The following is a 17893-nucleotide window of genomic DNA, read 5'->3' on the forward strand; positions in this document are numbered from 1 at the left end:
GGATATACAAAATGATTTTTCAATTAATTTTTCTTAAAAAAGGTGTGAGAAAGGAAACATACTAAGTTTAAAAATAAAACATAAAGTCAGAAATACAACTATTGTTTCATGGTATATTATTCCTTTGTAATTGGCTGCTTTGGGTTTTAATGTATAATAACTACAAAGAGCACAAATAAATTACTTTGGTTAAAAGAAGTAAGTATTAAAAAGGAATTAATTCTACATTCTTTTAGGAAACAACAAATTAAGATTACATGATATGAAGGAAGTGTGGTTCTAATTTACTTTTGACTCACAGATTAATCAATTCTTAAATTGTTCTCCCTTCTAAATATTGTTTTAGAATGTAATGGATTAGAAAAGTCTTTCTCTACCTTTTCCTATACATGCAGTGTTGGACCAGGTGACTTATGACTTATGATATAGTCCATCCATATGTGACAAAGTAAAAAGCTTAGTAAATAATGAATCACAATTATTCGGTATAGAACAAAACTGAAACTAAACTTTATAATATGCAAATGTTCTATCAAGTGTAAAATAATGATGGACTACATCTAGACACTATTAAAATTAATATTCCAATTTCAAGTTAGTTTTAATATAACAATCAAGAAATATTTCCTAATAATTTAAAAATATCATAAATATTTTAAATAATTCCTAATTAACAAAATATTTCCTAATTATTTTAAAATATCATAAATGAAAATATTCATTTATTATTCTGCTTATTAGAATATTGTGTTAATATTTCCTTTTTAAAAGAAGCATTCACATTCACTTTAAAAAATTTTGTTTAAAAAGTTACTTAATATAATCATACTTGCGTTATATTTGAAATAAAAATTTCTTTTGGTTCTTCTCCAGTAGTATCTGAAACTTCAAATTCCTCACCAAAATCACAAAACAACCGTGACCAAATTCCATGTACATCTGCACTGATGAACTGTGAAATGGCAAAAATAAGTTTTTTAATTTATGTGAAGGAGAAAAACACCTCAAACCTAAACTCTTTCATAAAAAATTACATTCATAGTTAAGTATATTCTTTGGAAAATAAAATGAATCATGAGTAGAATAAACTGTATATAGATCAGGTTAAGAATCAAGAAATTTGGTCATCTGGTGAATGGATTATTTGGTATAACAAAGTTAGAAGAACAATAAGTATATATCACCATTTTTCATTTTATGATTTTTAAATAACAAAAATTATGTGCTCATAAAATTCGAGCACGATATATAATAGTTATTTGATTTAATGGCCTGGGAATGAATGTTTTAGCAAAAAAAGAAATGAGTATACATTCCTAAAAGCAGTAAAATGAATGAAAAATAGAACAGAATGAAAAGCTAACAGCAGTCTAAAAAAAAAAGGATGAGGAACTAAAAGTGAAAAAACAAAGCTGTGAAATTAAAAATCAGATTCTTTAACAAAATCTGCAGTATTTTATTAAAAGCAATATTCTTAAAAAATGCATTGTTTCTATGTCAAGAATTTGTAAAGAAATTATTTTTGTGCTGAAAACTACTTTTAGAGCTATTGCTAAAAAATAACAAATACTTGTTCTGTAGCATAACTAACCCAGCATAAAATAGTTTTCTAACAAAAACAAAATACAGTGATATTTGGGTATATCTCATAAAAATGATTTGTCATTCCTATTTTTCAAAGTATGAGATGGCTATTAAAGTATGTGCCGCCTGATCATGTGTTTGTTGTCTTTATTGATTAAAATGGGTATATATAGTTTTTGTTGTTCTTTTATTGAGACATAAAGCTGGGCAGAAATTTATACGTAGCTGCTGTTACTGCTTCTTTTTAATTTTTATTTTTTTAAGTTTAAAAGCTGAAAACTCCAGGACAATTTATGTATTTTTTTCCCCAAAACAATTCTGAAATACAGATATGTGTAACAGTTACATAAACAAAGATTTTAGTTTATAATCTAATGTAATTACTTAGTAAAAATTCTGTTCCCTGTTGTAAGTTTACAGACTATCCTGATTGACCTTAAATTGTGAACTAGAGCACAAATTTCCCACAGAGAGAACAAATAGACTATGAAAATACCCAAATTGAAAATTTTTTTAGGATACTTATACTATACAGAATAATTTTGGCTTAATGCCGTTCTTAAAGTAACAGTTTTTTTTTTTTCTTCCAAAGAAAACAGTAACCTCCAAAACAAAGTAGAGTTAGTTGTGTGTATTCAATTACAGGAGAAGGATTATGATTTTTCTTTCTTCCCAGTGTCACCACAAAGCACCTAATTATGCTAGACCAAAAACAAAAACAACAAAAAAAACCCCAAAAACAAAAAAAAACTAGGAGCCATTCTTGCTTACTCTTTAAAAACTAACATCCAGTCATTCACAAGTTCTATCAGCCTTTCTTTTTTTTTTTTTTTTTTTTTGGTGCTGGGGATGAACTCATGGCCTTGAGCATGAGAGGCAAGCACTCTACCAACTTACCTATAACCCCAGCCCCTCAGCCTTTTTTTTTTTTTTCTTTTTTAAAAAACTGCACAAGTTATATCAGCCTTTAAAAAAAAAATTACCTCAAACTCAACAATTTCTCATTTTCTCTATTTTCACTTCATTTTTCATCTGGGACACCAGCATCTTTCATTTAGACTACTGCAATAATTCCTAACTGGTCTATCTGCCCCTATGCTACTCTTACAATCCAATAGTTCTCTTTCTTTGGGATCACTTTCATAACTACCTCATACTCTTAAAAATTATTAAAACCTCAAAGGGCTTTTGTTTATGTGAGTTATACCTATTGTTATTTAAAACAAAGCTAGGGAAGTAGGACAGCTAGATCAATGGCACAGTGCTTTCCTAGCCAAGTGTGAAGCCCTGGGTACTGTGAAAAATAAATAAAATAAATGAAAAAATAAAAGGGATTAAAACAGAAAAAATTAAAATACAAAAACAGACAATTTCCACAAAGTGTCAGAGGACTGACATCAAAACACATCATATAGATGCTGGAAAAATCCACTGTACCCCGTAAGAGTGAAAAAGTAATATTATGAAATATTATGTAACATTATGAAAACAATTTGAGAAGAACTCCTGAAAAGGCTTTAGAAACTATGCTAAGACCACACTTTGGAAACCACTGTTACAGTCTACTCTCCACATAAGCTAAAGTGATCTTTTAAAAATGTAAGTCATATCAATATTTAAGGGGCTTAAAATTCAAATATCCTCAAAGATCCCATAAATTATGGCCCTCTACCTACTTCTCTACACCTAATACACTAGTTTGTTTATTCCTACTATCCTTTTTTCTTTTTTCTAACTGCATTTTAATGATCTTGGCTTGCCTCTTATTGCTCAAACACTCCAAGTTAATTTTTAAACTTGCAGGTTTTTATACATTCCTCTGCTTCGAATGTTCTTTTCCAGATCTTTAAATAGCTGATTCTTTCTCAGGGTTCTAGTCAAATGTCATCAGCCCAAAGAGGACTTCCTTGACTTTCTAATCTAACAGAAATGGCACTGGGTGTTCTCTCAACCTCATACAGATACTGCTTTTATTCTTTGCCCAGATTTTTTTTCTTTGCTTATTTATTATACATCTTCCTTAGCAGATGGTAAGTTTCATGAATAAGAAAATCTGTGTCCTGTTCACTAATGTTTTTCTAGGGCCCAGAACTGCACCGGGCACATAGATGTTCAATGAATATTTGATGAATGAAATAATGCACCTCTTGAAAACCATCATTATATCATATTTAAAACTGGTTGATATATTTACTGTTTATCAACCTTTCCATTCCTAATCTTAACTCTCCCTTAATTTTGGCAATTTGTCTATAAACCAAACTTAGATCCCTGTTTTAAAAACAGGAAATGAATATACCAAAATTAAACAGAGAAATCTTATGTGATTGTCCTCATGGAAAAAGAGCTTCTTTGTAACTCAATGAATAGCTACAAATTTTAATAGTAAAAGTGTTCCTCTTTTGATTAACTGCATATCATTATGAAATAAGAATACCTTAATTGGAGGGTAATGAGAACGGCAATACTCATTGATCTTCTTCTGCAATGTAAGTTTCATCTCAGTCACCACCACACACTGTTGACAGTTAAAAAAATTACAGACTACAAAATGAATAATTCTTTTAGTAAAGTACAATTTCTTAAAAGTTAGAAGCACATTAGTTTGAAATGCTATCCTTGTTAAAAAAATTATTACCCTATTGTATTCCGCTCTAAGGTTATTACCTTCAGAAACACAAAATATTATAAGTAAAAACATATGCAGGGGAAATCTACCATTAAATTCAATTCTATTAGAGACTTCACTATTAGAAGAAAACCTAATATCCTATGTGGTATCTGTGCACTGTCCAAGTGGTTGGAGCACTGTTTTACCTGTTACTACCATGAAAATACCAATTTAGCTATCAGAATACTACTTTCATGCAAACTAAAAGCCTCTTATAATTTAAAGACACATATGAGCTGGTGTAACTTTTGTTTACTTCTGAAATTCAACAGACTCAAAAAATAAACTTTTAAATGACAATATCATTAGTTAAATCACTCAATCCTATAGCAAACAACAATTTTCAATGCATACTTAATATTTTATGTTTAAGTCTGCTAAAATTAGATGGTTTTAAAATCAGATTTTATTATAATTACCTTAGATTCAAAGAGGTCAAATACTTCCTCCTTAAGGTCATTTGTCTATGTAGTAGTAAAGAACAAGATTCTCAGTCCCCTTGTGTTTCCTCTTTATTGGTCTGAGTGAATTGGATTTTAGTTTTTACTAGCAATATTCAAGTATGGATTTAGTTTTATTTACCTATGTCAGAATATAGTATGCTACCTGTAATGAGACATTTGGAAAGTCATAATCTTGATGTTATATGTGGGTATGCTATAAATGTTAAGAGTTTAACTTGGGGCCACATCTCTGGATTATATATACCAACTAAAAACTTGAGGGATAAGGAGTTCAAGGGAAAAGACATATCTACTGCATGTTATAAAACAGCAGATTTCCTAACTTCAGTGTTTTCTCTTAAAGCAATGCACTAAGTGAACAGGCATCCATTGAGCCCTTTGTGTTACACTAGTGGGATTGGAGGGTGGTGATGATGGTGATAAAATAAAACCTAATTTCCACATTTAAAAAAATTTATTTTAGTTTTGATCAATGTGTATTACTTAACATGTACGAATTAAGGGGGTTCAGTGTGATATGTCAATACGTGCATATATAGGTGTGAACCGACCAAATTCAGCCTCCCTTTATCTACCTCCTTCTCACTTCCCAAACTAATCACCATTGTATATTCAGTCCACTTTTTTTTTTTTAATTTCCATGACAGAAAATTTGGTACTTGTCTTTTTATGTCTAGCTAATGTCACTTAGAATAATGTCCTCAAATTCCATCCATTTTGCTGCAAAAAACAGTATTTCATTATTTTTTATGGCTCAAAAACATTTGTATATATCTGTGAAATTTTCTTTACCTAAACATATGTAAAAGGGCACCTATGTTAATTCTGTTTTCATAATTCTGAACTGTGCTGCAGTAACGATGGGTGTGCAGGCATATCTTTGGTATGATTTAATTTACTCTAGATATATATACCCAGAAGTGGGAATGTTAGATCATATGGTAGATCTATTTTCAGCTTTTAAAAGAACCTCCATACTGCTTCCCATAATGGTTTTACTAGTCTACAGTCCCGTCAACAGTTTATGAGAATGTCTTTATTTTCCACATCCTTGCCATTTTTGGTTTTCTGATAACAGTTGTTTTAATTGGGGTGAGATATTTCATTTTAGTTTTGATTTGCACTTCCCTGATGGCTAATGATAGCGATCACTTTTCATATATTTGTATTTTTTGTTATTTCATTTCTTTTGAAAAATGTCTAATCAGATCATTTGCCCATTTTCTAGTTGGGTTATGTGTTTTTACATTAGGTTTTTTGAGTTCCTTAGGTACCATGGCTCCTTTGGCCAATGGGTAGTTGGCAAATATTTCCTCTCATTCTGTAGGTTAGATCTTCACTGTTTTTTCTTTTACTGTGTAGAAGATTTTTACTTTGATGTAATGCCGTTTTTTGTTTTTTATTTGTCCTTTTACAGTCACAGCCAGAAAATCATTGCCTACACCAATGTCTTAAAGTGTTTTCCCAATTTTTTTTTTCTAGTAGAATCATAGTTTCAGCTCTTTCATTCAGGGCTTTTATAAATTTTTAGTTGATTTTACTATAGGGTGAGAGATAGGGGTCAAGTTTCAGTCTTTTATATATGAATGTCCAGTTTTCTAGCACCAATTGAGAGACTAGCTTATTTCTGATGTATGTTTTTAGTGCTTTTGTTGAGAATTAGTTGGCTGTAGATGTGCAGGTTTATTTCTAGGATCTCTATTCTGTTTCACTGTTGTGCATCTGTTTTTATGCCACTACCATGGGGTTGTTACTATGGTTCTATGGTTGTCTTGAAAGCAGTTATTTTGATATCTCCAGTATTTTCTTTGTTCTTTTTGTTTAAAACTATTTTGGCTATCTACTTCCATATAAATTTTAGAATTGCTTTTGTCTAATTTTGAAAAGAGTATCACGGTATTTTGATGATAATTGCACTGAATCTATATATTACTTTGGTAGTAATAACATTTAAGTAACATTAATTTTTTCAATACAAGAACAAAAGAGGAGGGGCTGGGGTTATGGCTCAGTGGCAGAGTGCTTGCCTTGCATGCATGAGGCATTGGGTTTGATCCTCAGCATCACATAAAAAATAAATAAAATTATATATATATATATATATATATATATATATATATATTTAAAAAAAGAACAAAAGAGGGCTCTCCATTGTTTGTGTGTTTTAATTTTTTATCAGCATTTTGTAATTTTCATTGTAGAGGTCTTTCACTCCCTCAGTTAAATTTATTTCTAGATGTTGTTATTTATAGTTATTGTGAATGGGACTGCTTTCATGATATCTTTCTCGGCAATCTCATTATTATTGTATAAAAATGCCATTGATTTTTATATGTTGATTTTGTATTCTGCAACATTACTAAATTTGCTCATTGGTTCTAATAGCCTTTTGTTTGTTTGTTTGAACTTTAGGTTTTTCTATGTATAGTATCACTGCCAATAGGAATATTTTTACTTTCTCATTTCCTATTTTTATGTCCTCTATTTCTTTCTCATGCCTAAATGCTCTCATTAAAACTTCCAGTACTTTATTGAATAAGAATGGTAAGAATGGACACTTTATCTTGTTCTAGATCTTAGATGGGACACTTTCAGCTCTTCCTCATTCATTATGATGGCTGTAGGAATCATTTTTGTCTTTACAATGTTGAGTTATGATCCTTCTATACCTATTTGTTCAGGGGTTTTATTTTGAAGGGGTGTTAAATTTTATCAAATGATTTTTCTTTTCTTTTTAATTTTTTGTGGTACTAGGATTGAACGCAAGGCTTTGTGCATACTAGGCAAATGCTCTATCATTGAAGTGTATCCCTAACCCTTTTCATTTTGACACAGGATATAGCTCATTTGTCCAGGCTGGCCTGGAATTTATAATCCTCCTGCCTCAGCCTCCTGAGTAGCTGGGATTACAGTATGTGCTACCACACCAAGCACAAATACTTTTTCTGTGTCTAAGGGATGGCTAATGGATGATTTTTATTCTTCATTCTGTTCTTATTACATTTATTGGTTTGTGAATGTTGGAACTATCCTTGTGACCATGAGATAAATAAACTTGATCATGGTAAATTATCTTTTGATGTGCTGTTAGATCTGATTTGCTAGAATTGTGTTAAGAATTTTTGCATTATTGATTAGTGAAAACATTCGTATATGTGTTATGTGTGTGTGTGTGTGTGTGTGTGTGTGTGTGTATATTTTTTGTTTGTTTGTTTGTTGTGTCCTTGTCTGGTTTTAGTAATGGGGTAATCCTGGTCTTGTAGAATGATTATGTAAGGATTCCCTCCTTTTCAATCCTTTGGAATAGATTGAGAACTGGAATTAGGTATTCTTAAAAAAAAAAAAAAAATCTAGCAGTGAAACTGTCTGGTCCTATAGTTTTCTTTCTTGGAAGACTTAATTATTGCTTCAATATCACTATTTGTCATTGATCTGTTTGGGTTTTCATTCTTTGCATTTTTGTGGTATAAGTCATAATATCTCCTTTTTTAAAAATCTCTAACTATTTATTTGGTCTTATTAGCCTGAAAGTAAGATAAAATCTAACACAAAAACCAATATATATTGAATGTGAGGATTTGTATTTTATCAATACTGAAAAAGACTTAGGCATAATTTCCTTGAGTATTGTTTTTCTTAATGCTTTCTTTCTAGAAATCCAATCTCAAAAACTAAAGCTTTCCATTCAAGCTCTCATTTCTTTTATTACTCATATTTTCTCTTATTTCTATATACTGTAGCCTCAATTTCCTCAGAGCTATTATTCAATTATCTAATATCTGTGTACCCACTGCTTAACCTATCAACTAATTTCTAATTTTTATGACTACATTTTCATTTCTACATTTTCTACTTAATTCTTTACCACATCTGTCTGGTCTTTTTTGATACTGTCTCATTTTTGTATTAAATATTTACTCCCTTCTTTTAAGATTTATTCAGTTTGAAAACTATATTTACAGTTTTTTCCAACAATTCTTTTTTCTGAAATACTTAAAGAGGTTTAACTCTAATTTGTTATATCCATCAACTCTTGATCAATTGAACTGCTTTTTATTATCCTGTTTTTTTAGATTGTGAATTCCTCAAAGGGGCTTTAAATATTAGAATGCAAAGTGGTCTGACAGAGTACATTATCTAAATTTGTTTAGCTTCAGTCTGGCATTCTAGGATATAGTCAAAATAATACTACTACTTTGGTTTTTTACATTAAATCTTTAGCTTAGGAATTTCTGGACCACAAAGATTATTATGCTGATTTCTAAACCTGTGTGGGTATAGGTCTATTGTTACAAATTTCTAAGGAAGACCTTTGTTTTTTCATCAAGAGCTCAAGAAAAATCAGACAAGTTTACTGTTCTGATAGGCAAGGAGAAACTATTATCTGTCCTTTCACAAAAGTTGTAGGTCTCTGAGATTTCAGTTCCATGAAGACAGGGAGTTGGGTCTCAATTCCATTTCTCTATCTCATGTAGATCTAAATCTGCATCTCATATTTTCTCTCACCATTAATTCCTAAGAACAAGTATTGCAACAAGTAGCTCTGTTCCTGACAGTGACCAACAGTGTGTTTACCTGGCCTCTAATCACTTACTTTATTTTCTGGTTAAGTAGTCATTTAAATGAAAGTATGTTAGTAATTCTTGGGTGGAATTCTAGGTGTCAGAAGAATAGATTTTAAGTTATTTGGTCCAGAACGTAAGTCTACATACTGATCTTTAAACAAGAAATGACAAAATTTAATCAAAGAAAAACAAAACAAAACAAACAAACAAACAAAAAAAAACAGGGTCAACCTAGGTACTTTTAGAATAGCCAATATTCTACAAAATTTTAGTACCTAAGGAAGATTGAATTATTGATCCATGTTTACTCCACTCTAAGTGTAATGTTTCTTTATGGCTCCTTAAGAAGAAAATAGTGTACTTTCCTGTGTCTTAAATTTGACCTTGACAAAGTGACTTATTTGGACAATGAAATGTTTTTGAGAGGTTGGCTTGCCTTTTGTTTTTCTGTTAATAACATGAGAACATGAATGGTGTAGTCTTCTGGTTCAAGAAGAGATTTATTAAGATACTCACACTCTGAAGTTCAGGCTAAGTTTAGTGTATACAGCAGAACCCTTAAATGACGTGCAGATACGTGAGGAACAAATCATGCTGGTATAAATGAATTTCAGTAGTTTTTATGCACATTACTATTAAAATAGCCAAATAAATTTCTGTGTCATCAGTTCTTAAGTCCTCTCTTGAAAAATGAAATATCTGATAAGTATTACTCCAATAATTCTAATGTGAATTTTTCTTGTTTTGCTCAATACACTAACAACCAGTCATGCTGTATTAATACTTGATGATATGCCTGGGAATCAGTCAATAACATTTAATACAAAATTGGTTTACTAACCTGGTATTTATGTAAGAAGGAGAGATCTGTGGATTCATTGAAAGGTACGGAAGATAATGTGACGTGAACATATGGATTTAGTTCTGCAATACGATAAAGTATAGCTTCAGCCCTAAAAAAATAATTAATCATCTTTCATTCAATCTCTCAAAGTTGGACACTTAATATGTTATGAAATTTTAATTGAAACAATAAATTATACAAGAAAAAAACTAATTTATGTTTCATAAAATTATGTAATCTTAAAAATATATTGTCATAATTCATAGAAAGCCAAATAATCTCAAAGTGTACACTTACGGTTCTAAATTCCATGTCCTAGAAGTCTAAATGATTCAATAATACTAAAGATATGGCTCAATAATCCCAAAGAAATTATTTTCTAGATAGCAATGACTATATAAGAACCTTGATAATATAAATAATTAGACGGACAAATACCTTTATTTTATTTATTTATTTTTATGTGGTGCTGAGGATTGAATCCAGTGCCTCACACATGCAAGGTAAGTGCTCTACCACTGAGGTACAGCCCCAGCCCAATATAAATAAATAAATAAGCATACGATAGTACTTACTTAACTATAGTACTGTAAATTTATGGTAATGAGTTAAACAACTATGACTGAACTGGTGCTCCAGACACATAAAATATTCTATTTAACTAAATATTCTATTTAGTTAAAAAAATATCTTTACCTGTTTCTCCCATTCACAACATCATCTTCGCAGAGAAAGAAGTTGGTTCCTAGATCCCATGCCTGGCATTTTTCTGTATCATGGATTGTAAGTGCCTACAGAAAAGAGGAAATATCTGTTGAAATCTAAAATAGGACAAGGATACTCAACTTTCTCTAATATTATTTACACTATACTCTCTATATTTTTATGCATAAATACAACAAAAATAATTTCAGGCATAAAAATCAAAAAGGATACAAAACTAGATCTATATGCAGATGATATATGATTATGTAACATCTAGAAACCCCAATACAATGATAGAAAAAAATTAAACATTTAAGAGAATTTAAATTTATCAAGTAAGTACCTTAAAAAACCTCAATGTATAAAAATTCAAAAAATTCTTATAAGCATTTAAAAATACGCCATGTTCCAAGTCATAAAAGTAATTCACAAGCTAGAAAAACAATATTTGCAATCCATAAGGTCCTTTTAAATCTTACAGGAAAAAAGGATAAGATTAATTTGTAAGAAATATGTAAAGATGCTTGGCAATACTCAGGAAAGAAATTCCTTTTCTCACTCATTAGATTGGCATAATAAGTCCAAAAGTTTGACAACATGCTGTACTAATGAGGGTGAGGTAATCAACCACTCACATAATTACTGATGGGGATGTGAAGTGACTCAACTTTAATGGAAAGAAATTTAGCAATTTAGAAATTTAGAAATTTAGCAATTTCTTTCAAGAAGACAAATGCATTTATCCCTTGACATACTAATTCCACTTCTAGGACTATCCAAAAGACACCAAGGGAAACATACAAAATGACATATGTACAAGGGTATTAAATGTAGCACTATTAAAAAAGAAATAATCAAGGCATTTTGAAGATGGCTGCGAAAGGAGTGCAGCACTCCCGTGTACTGCGTCACTGAGCAGGAAAAAGACAAGGTAGAATGGATAAAAGCTAGCTTGTTAGGAATTTCCAGCAAAATTGGGGTGCTCCGAAACCTAGAGGAAGGATTTCCATTGCATAAGGACCTGCTACTGGAGCTCAAACGCGAGAGATTTGTCCGCACGGAGGGCCACGCTGCGTATGCAGCAAATCGCCCTGCGGCCAGAGTCTGCGGCGCTCGCTGGGAAACGACGGTAAGATAACAATGCAAAGATACAGTGCTACGGATTCTGCAGACTCCCGCCAGCTGTGCAAATACTGTACTCAGAGCTGAATTCTGGGCTTGAGACGGGGAAGGAAGCCATCCAATTCGGTTCTCCACATCGGTCAGACCACAGAGGAAGCCAGCGGCCACCATCTTGGAGAGCTGACGTCATCATCTCTGTTTTTTTTTTTTTTTTTTGACTGATCACAGCTCTTTCAGCTATAGATCAGCGGGGAAAACTTAAGGGCCCCTCCCAGCTCTCCTGTGAGCGCAATAGCCAGACCGAGGGCGGCACGGAGCCGGCGGGAGCCGCGGCTTCGGCAACGGAGCCGGCGGCAGAGGCGGCTGCGGCGAGGGAGCCGGCGGCAGCGGCGGCTGCGGCGAGGGAGACGGCGGCAGCGGCGGCTGCGGCGAGGGAGCCGGCGGGAGCTGGGACTGCGGCGAGGGAGCCGGTGGCAGCCGGGGCAGCGGCACGGGAGCCGGCCGGAACCGGCGGGAGCCGCAGCAGCGGCGCGGGAGCCGGTGGGAGCCGCGGCGGTGCTGGCACAGGAGCCGGCGGGAACCGCGCGGCGCGGGACTCCCAGCTACCGCTCCCACCAGTGCTGACAACTGAGGTCTCTTGCACCGACTCGCCTTGGCATGGGACTCACGGCTACAGCTCCCACCGGTGCTGACAACTGAGGTCTCTTGCATCAGATACGGGGGCGTGGCTACCAGAAGGTAAGCAAGTTTGCTGGGGGTGCTCAGCACCAAGCTCTACAAACTAAGGGCCTGAGGGAGGCAAACAAGGAGAGTGTGCCCAGGCACTAATGAAACAGCTGCTCCACGTGTGTGCAAGGTAGGCAGAACTGTGACCACCGACAAAACAGGTCCAGTGGACTGCCAGACACATCGCTCAGGTTGGGGGAGGGGCAGAGCCGCCGGGCGCCTGCAAGTTACGCAGACCTGCGAATCACCAGCTGATCAGACCCAGCAACCGCGGAGCAGCAGAGCCACCCCGGGCCTGCAAGGTAGGGGCACTTGCCACCCACTGGCAGGTCAGGCCCAACAAATTGCGGAGGGGCACAGCTGCCCCACGAGCCTGCTAGGTAGGCAGAACCCTGACTACCAACAGAACAGGCCCAGAGGCCGGCCAGACACATCGCCCCGCCCCAGTTGGGGGAGGGGCAGAGCCGCTGGGCGCCTGCAAGTTACACAGACCTGCGACTCACCAACAGATCAGGCCCAGCAACCGCGGAGCGGCAGAGCCACCCCCGGGCCTGCAAGGAAGGCGCACTTGCCACACACCAGCAGGTCAGGCCCAACAAACTGCGGAGGGGCACAACTGCCCCACGAGCCTGCTAGGTAGGCAGTACCCTGACCACCAACAGAACAGGCTCAGAGGACGGCCAGACACATCGCCCCGCCCCGGTTGGGGGAGGGGCAGAGCCGCCAGGTGCCTGCAAGGTAGGCAAACCTGCGTCTCACCAGCATATCAGGCCCAGCAACCAGCGGAGCGGCAGAGCTACCCCCGGGCCTGCAAGGTAGGTGCACTTGACACCCATTGGCAGGTTAGGCCCAGCAACTCTCGGAGGGACACAGCTGCTCCACGCACGTGCAAGGTAGGCGGAACCGTGACCACTGACAAAACAGGCCCAGTGGCCCGCCAGATACATTGCCCCAGTTGGGGGAGGGGCAGAGCCGCCACCAGCGCCTTTTAGGTAGACAGACCTGCAACCAACAGACAGAACAGGCCTAGTGGCCAGCGGAGGGGCAAAGCCACTGCTCACGCCTGCAAGGTAGACGGACCTGTGACCACCGAAAGAACAGGCCCATCGAAAGTACAGGCACAGCGGCCTCCCGGCGTGGTAGGCACATTGCCTCAATTGGAGGAGGGGAAGAACCACCGCCAAAGCCTGCGAGGGAGACTTTGCAGCTATACAAGAGCAATATAAATATATAGGGGGAAAAATCAATAACACAACAGTTTCACCAAGCAGAAAGAAACGCGATCAATATGAAAAGACAAGGAAAGAAAGGACCACAAGCAATGCAGGTCAACTCAACTTTAGAAGAGGTAATTTCTGCAGCAGATGGGATGTCAGATAAAGAATTCAGGATATACATGCTTCAGATGATCTGGAGTCTCAAGGAAGACATTAGACAGCAAAATCAGTCAATGAAAGACCACTTCGACCACTTTGACAATCAATTACATAAACAAATCCAAGAAGTAAAAGATCAATTATACAGGGAGATAGAGGTTATAAAAAACAAACAAACAGAAATCCTGGAAATGCAGGAAACAATAAACCAACTTAAAAACTCAATTGAGAATACTACCAGCAGAGTAGAACACTTAGAAGATAGAACATCAGACAATGAAGACAAAGTATTTCAACTGGAGAAGAACATAGACAGCTCAGCAAAGCTGTTAAGAAACCATGAGCAGAACATTCAAGAAATATGGGATAACATAAAGAGACCAAACTTAAGAGTCATTGGGATACAGGAAGGTACTGAGGTCCATACCAAAGGAATGAGCAATCTATTCAACGAAATAATACGAGAAAACTTCCCAGACTTGAAGAATGAGACAGAATCCCAAATCCTAGAAGCCTACAGGACGCCGAATGTGCAAAATCATAAGAGATCCACACCTAGACACATTATAATGAAGATGCCCAACATACAGAATAAGGAGAGAATTTTAAAAGCTACAAGAGAAAGGAAGCAGATTACATTTAGGGGTAAACCAATCAGGATAACAGCTGATCTTTCAACACAGACTCTCAAAGCTAGAAGATCCTGGAATAACATATTTCAAACACTGAAAGAAAAGGGGTTCCAACCAAGAATTGTGTATCCCGCGAAATTAAGCTTCAGGATGGAAGATGAAATTAAAACCTTCCATGATAAACAAAAGTTAAAAGAATTTGCAGCTAGAAAACCATCTCTTCAAAACATCCTTGGCAAAATATTACAGGAAGAGGAAATGGAAAATATCAATGAAAACCAACAGCGGGAGGTAGTACAGTAAAGGGGGGGGGGAATAATCAAAGAGGAAAACAAACCATGTTTAGTAACATAAATAAACAAATATGGCTGGAAGAACAACCCATATCTCAATAATAACCCTAAATGTTAATGGCTTAAACTCACCAATTAAGAGACACAGGCTAGTAGAATGGATCACAAAACAAGACCCAACAATATGCTGCCTTCAGGAGACACATTTGATAGGAAAAGACATACATAGACTGAAGGTGAAAGGTTGGGAAAAATCATATCACTCATATGGACTTCGGAAACAAGCAGGAGTGTCCATACTCATATCAAATAAAATAGATTTCAAGCCAAAGTTAATCAAAAGGGATGAAGAGGGACACTACATACTTCTTAAGGGAACCATACACCAACAAGACATAACAATCATAAATATATATGCCCCAAACAATGGTGCAGCTATGTTCATCAAACAAATTCTTCTCAAGTTCAAGAGTCTAATAGACCACCATACAATAATCATGGGAGACTTCAACACACCTCTCTCACCACTGGACAGATCTTCCAAACAAAAGTTGAATAAGGAAACTGTAGAGCTCAATAACACAATTAATAACCTAGACTTAATTGACATATATAGAATATACCACCCAACATCAAGCAGTTACACTTTTTTCTCAGCAGCACATGGATCCTTCTCAAAAATAGATCATATATTATGTCACAGGGCAACTCTTAGACAATATAAAGGAGTAGAGATAATACCATGCATCTTATCTGACCATAATGGAATGAAATTGAAAATTAACGATAAAAGAAGTAAGGAAAAATCATGCATCACCTGGAGAATGAACAATAGGTTACTGAATGATCAATGGGTTATAGAAGACATCAAGGAGGAAATTAAAAAATTCTTAGAGATAAATGAAAACACAGACACAACATATCGGAATCTATGGGACACATTGAAAGCAGTTCTAAGGGGAAAATTTATTGCTTGGAGTTCATTCCTTAGAAAAAGAAAAAACCAACAAATAAATGATCTAACACTTCAACTCAGAATCCTAGAAAAAGAAGAGCAAAACAACAGCAAAAGAAGTAGAAGACAAGAAATAATTAAAATCAGAGCTGAAATTAATGAAATCGAAACAAAAGAAACAATTGAAAAAATTGACAAAACTAAAAGTTGGTTCTTTGAAAAAATAAATAAAATCGACAGACCCTTAGCCACGCTAACGAAGAGAAGAAGAGAGAGAACTCAAATTACCAGCATACGGGATGAAAAAGGCAATATCACAACAGACACTTCAGAAATACAGAAGATTATCAGAAACTATTTTGAATCCTTATACTCCAATAAAATAGAAGATAGTGAAGGCATCGATAAATTTCTTAAGTCATATGATTTGCCCAGATTGAGTCAGGAGGATATTGACAACCTAAACAGACCAATATCAATTGAGGAAATAGAAGATACCATCAAAAGACTACCAACTAAGAAAAGCCCAGGACCGGATGGGTATACAGCAGAGTTTTACAAAACCTTTAAAGAGGAACTAATACCAATACTTTTCAAGCTATTTCAGGAAATAGAAAAAGAGGGAGAACTACCAAATTCATTCTATGAGGCCAACATCACCCTGATTCCTAAACCAGACAAAGACACTACAAAGAAAGAAAACTACAGACCAATATCTCTAATGAACCTAGATGCAAAAATCCTCAATAAACTTCTGGCGAAGCGGATACAAAAACATATCAAAAAAATTGTGCACCATGATCAGGTAGGATTTATCCCTGGGATGCAAGGCTGGTTCAATATACGGAAATCAATAAATGTTATTCACCACATCAATAGGCTTAAAAATAAGAACAATATGATCATCTCGATAGATGCGGAAAAAGCATTCGACAAAGTACAGCATCCCTTTATGTTCAAAACTCTAGAAAAAATAGGGATAACAGGAACATACCTCAATATTGTAAAAGCAATCTATGCCAAGCCTCAGGCTAGCATCATTCTGAATGGAGAAAAACTGAAGGCATTCCCTCTAAAATCTGGAACAAGACAGGGATGCCCTCTCTCACCACTTCTGTTCAACATAGTTCTCGAATCACTGGCCAGAGCAATTAGACAGACGAAAGAAATTAAAGGCATAAAAATAGGAAAAGAAGAACTCAAATTATCACTATTTGCAGATGACATGATTCTATACCTAGCAGACCCAAAAGGGTCTACAAAGAAACTATTAGAGCTAATAAATGAATTCAGCAAAGTGGCAGGCTATAAAATCAACACGCATAAATCAAAGGCATTCCTGTATATCAGTGACAAATCCTCTGAAATGGAAATGAGGACAACCACCCCATTCACAATATCCTCAAAAAAAATAAAATACTTGGGAATCAACCTAACAAAAGAGGTGAAAGACTTATACAATGAAAACTACAGAACCCTAAAGAGAGAAATAGAAGAAGATCTTAGAAGATGGAAAAATATACCCTGTTCATGGATAGGTAGAAGTAACATCATCAAAATGGCGATATTACCAAAAGTTCTCTATAGGTTTAATGCAATGCCAATCAAAATCCCAACGGCATTTCTTGTAGAAATAGAGAAAGCAATCATGAAATTCATATGGAAAAATAAAAGACCCAGAATAGCAAAAACAATGCTAAGCAGGAAGTGTGAATCAGGCGGTATAGCTATACCAGACTTCAAACTATACTACAGAGCAATAGTAACAAAAACAGCATGGTACTGGTACCAAAACAGGCGGGTGGACCAATGGTACAGAATAGAGGACACAGAAACCAATCCACAAAACTACAACTATCTTATATTCGATAAAGGGGCTAAAAGCATGCAATGGAAGAAGGATAGCATCTTCAACAAATGGTGTTGGGAAAACTGGAAATCCATTTGCAACAAAAT

At 35.5% G+C, this 17893-nt stretch overlaps 1 protein-coding gene across 2 annotated transcripts in view; it reads right to left on the reverse strand.

Moving 5' to 3' along the window:
• The window catches only part of Uba6 (ubiquitin like modifier activating enzyme 6), an 86333-nt gene that overhangs the window by 41338 nt on the left and 27102 nt on the right, over positions 1-17893 (reverse strand). For both annotated transcript variants that reach the window (XM_076865316.2, XM_076865317.2), the window contains exons 5-8: positions 10825-10919; positions 10126-10237; positions 4022-4102; positions 830-952 (exon numbers count right to left, since the gene is read on the reverse strand). In XM_076865316.2, the coding sequence (XP_076721431.2) occupies positions 830-952; positions 4022-4102; positions 10126-10237; positions 10825-10919 (411 nt within the window). The remainder of the gene's footprint in view (positions 1-829; positions 953-4021; positions 4103-10125; positions 10238-10824; positions 10920-17893) is intronic.

The sequence above is a fragment of the Callospermophilus lateralis genome, chromosome 8 (genome assembly GCF_048772815.1).
Source record: "Callospermophilus lateralis isolate mCalLat2 chromosome 8, mCalLat2.hap1, whole genome shotgun sequence".
NCBI classification, from domain to species: Eukaryota; Metazoa; Chordata; class Mammalia; order Rodentia; family Sciuridae; genus Callospermophilus; species Callospermophilus lateralis.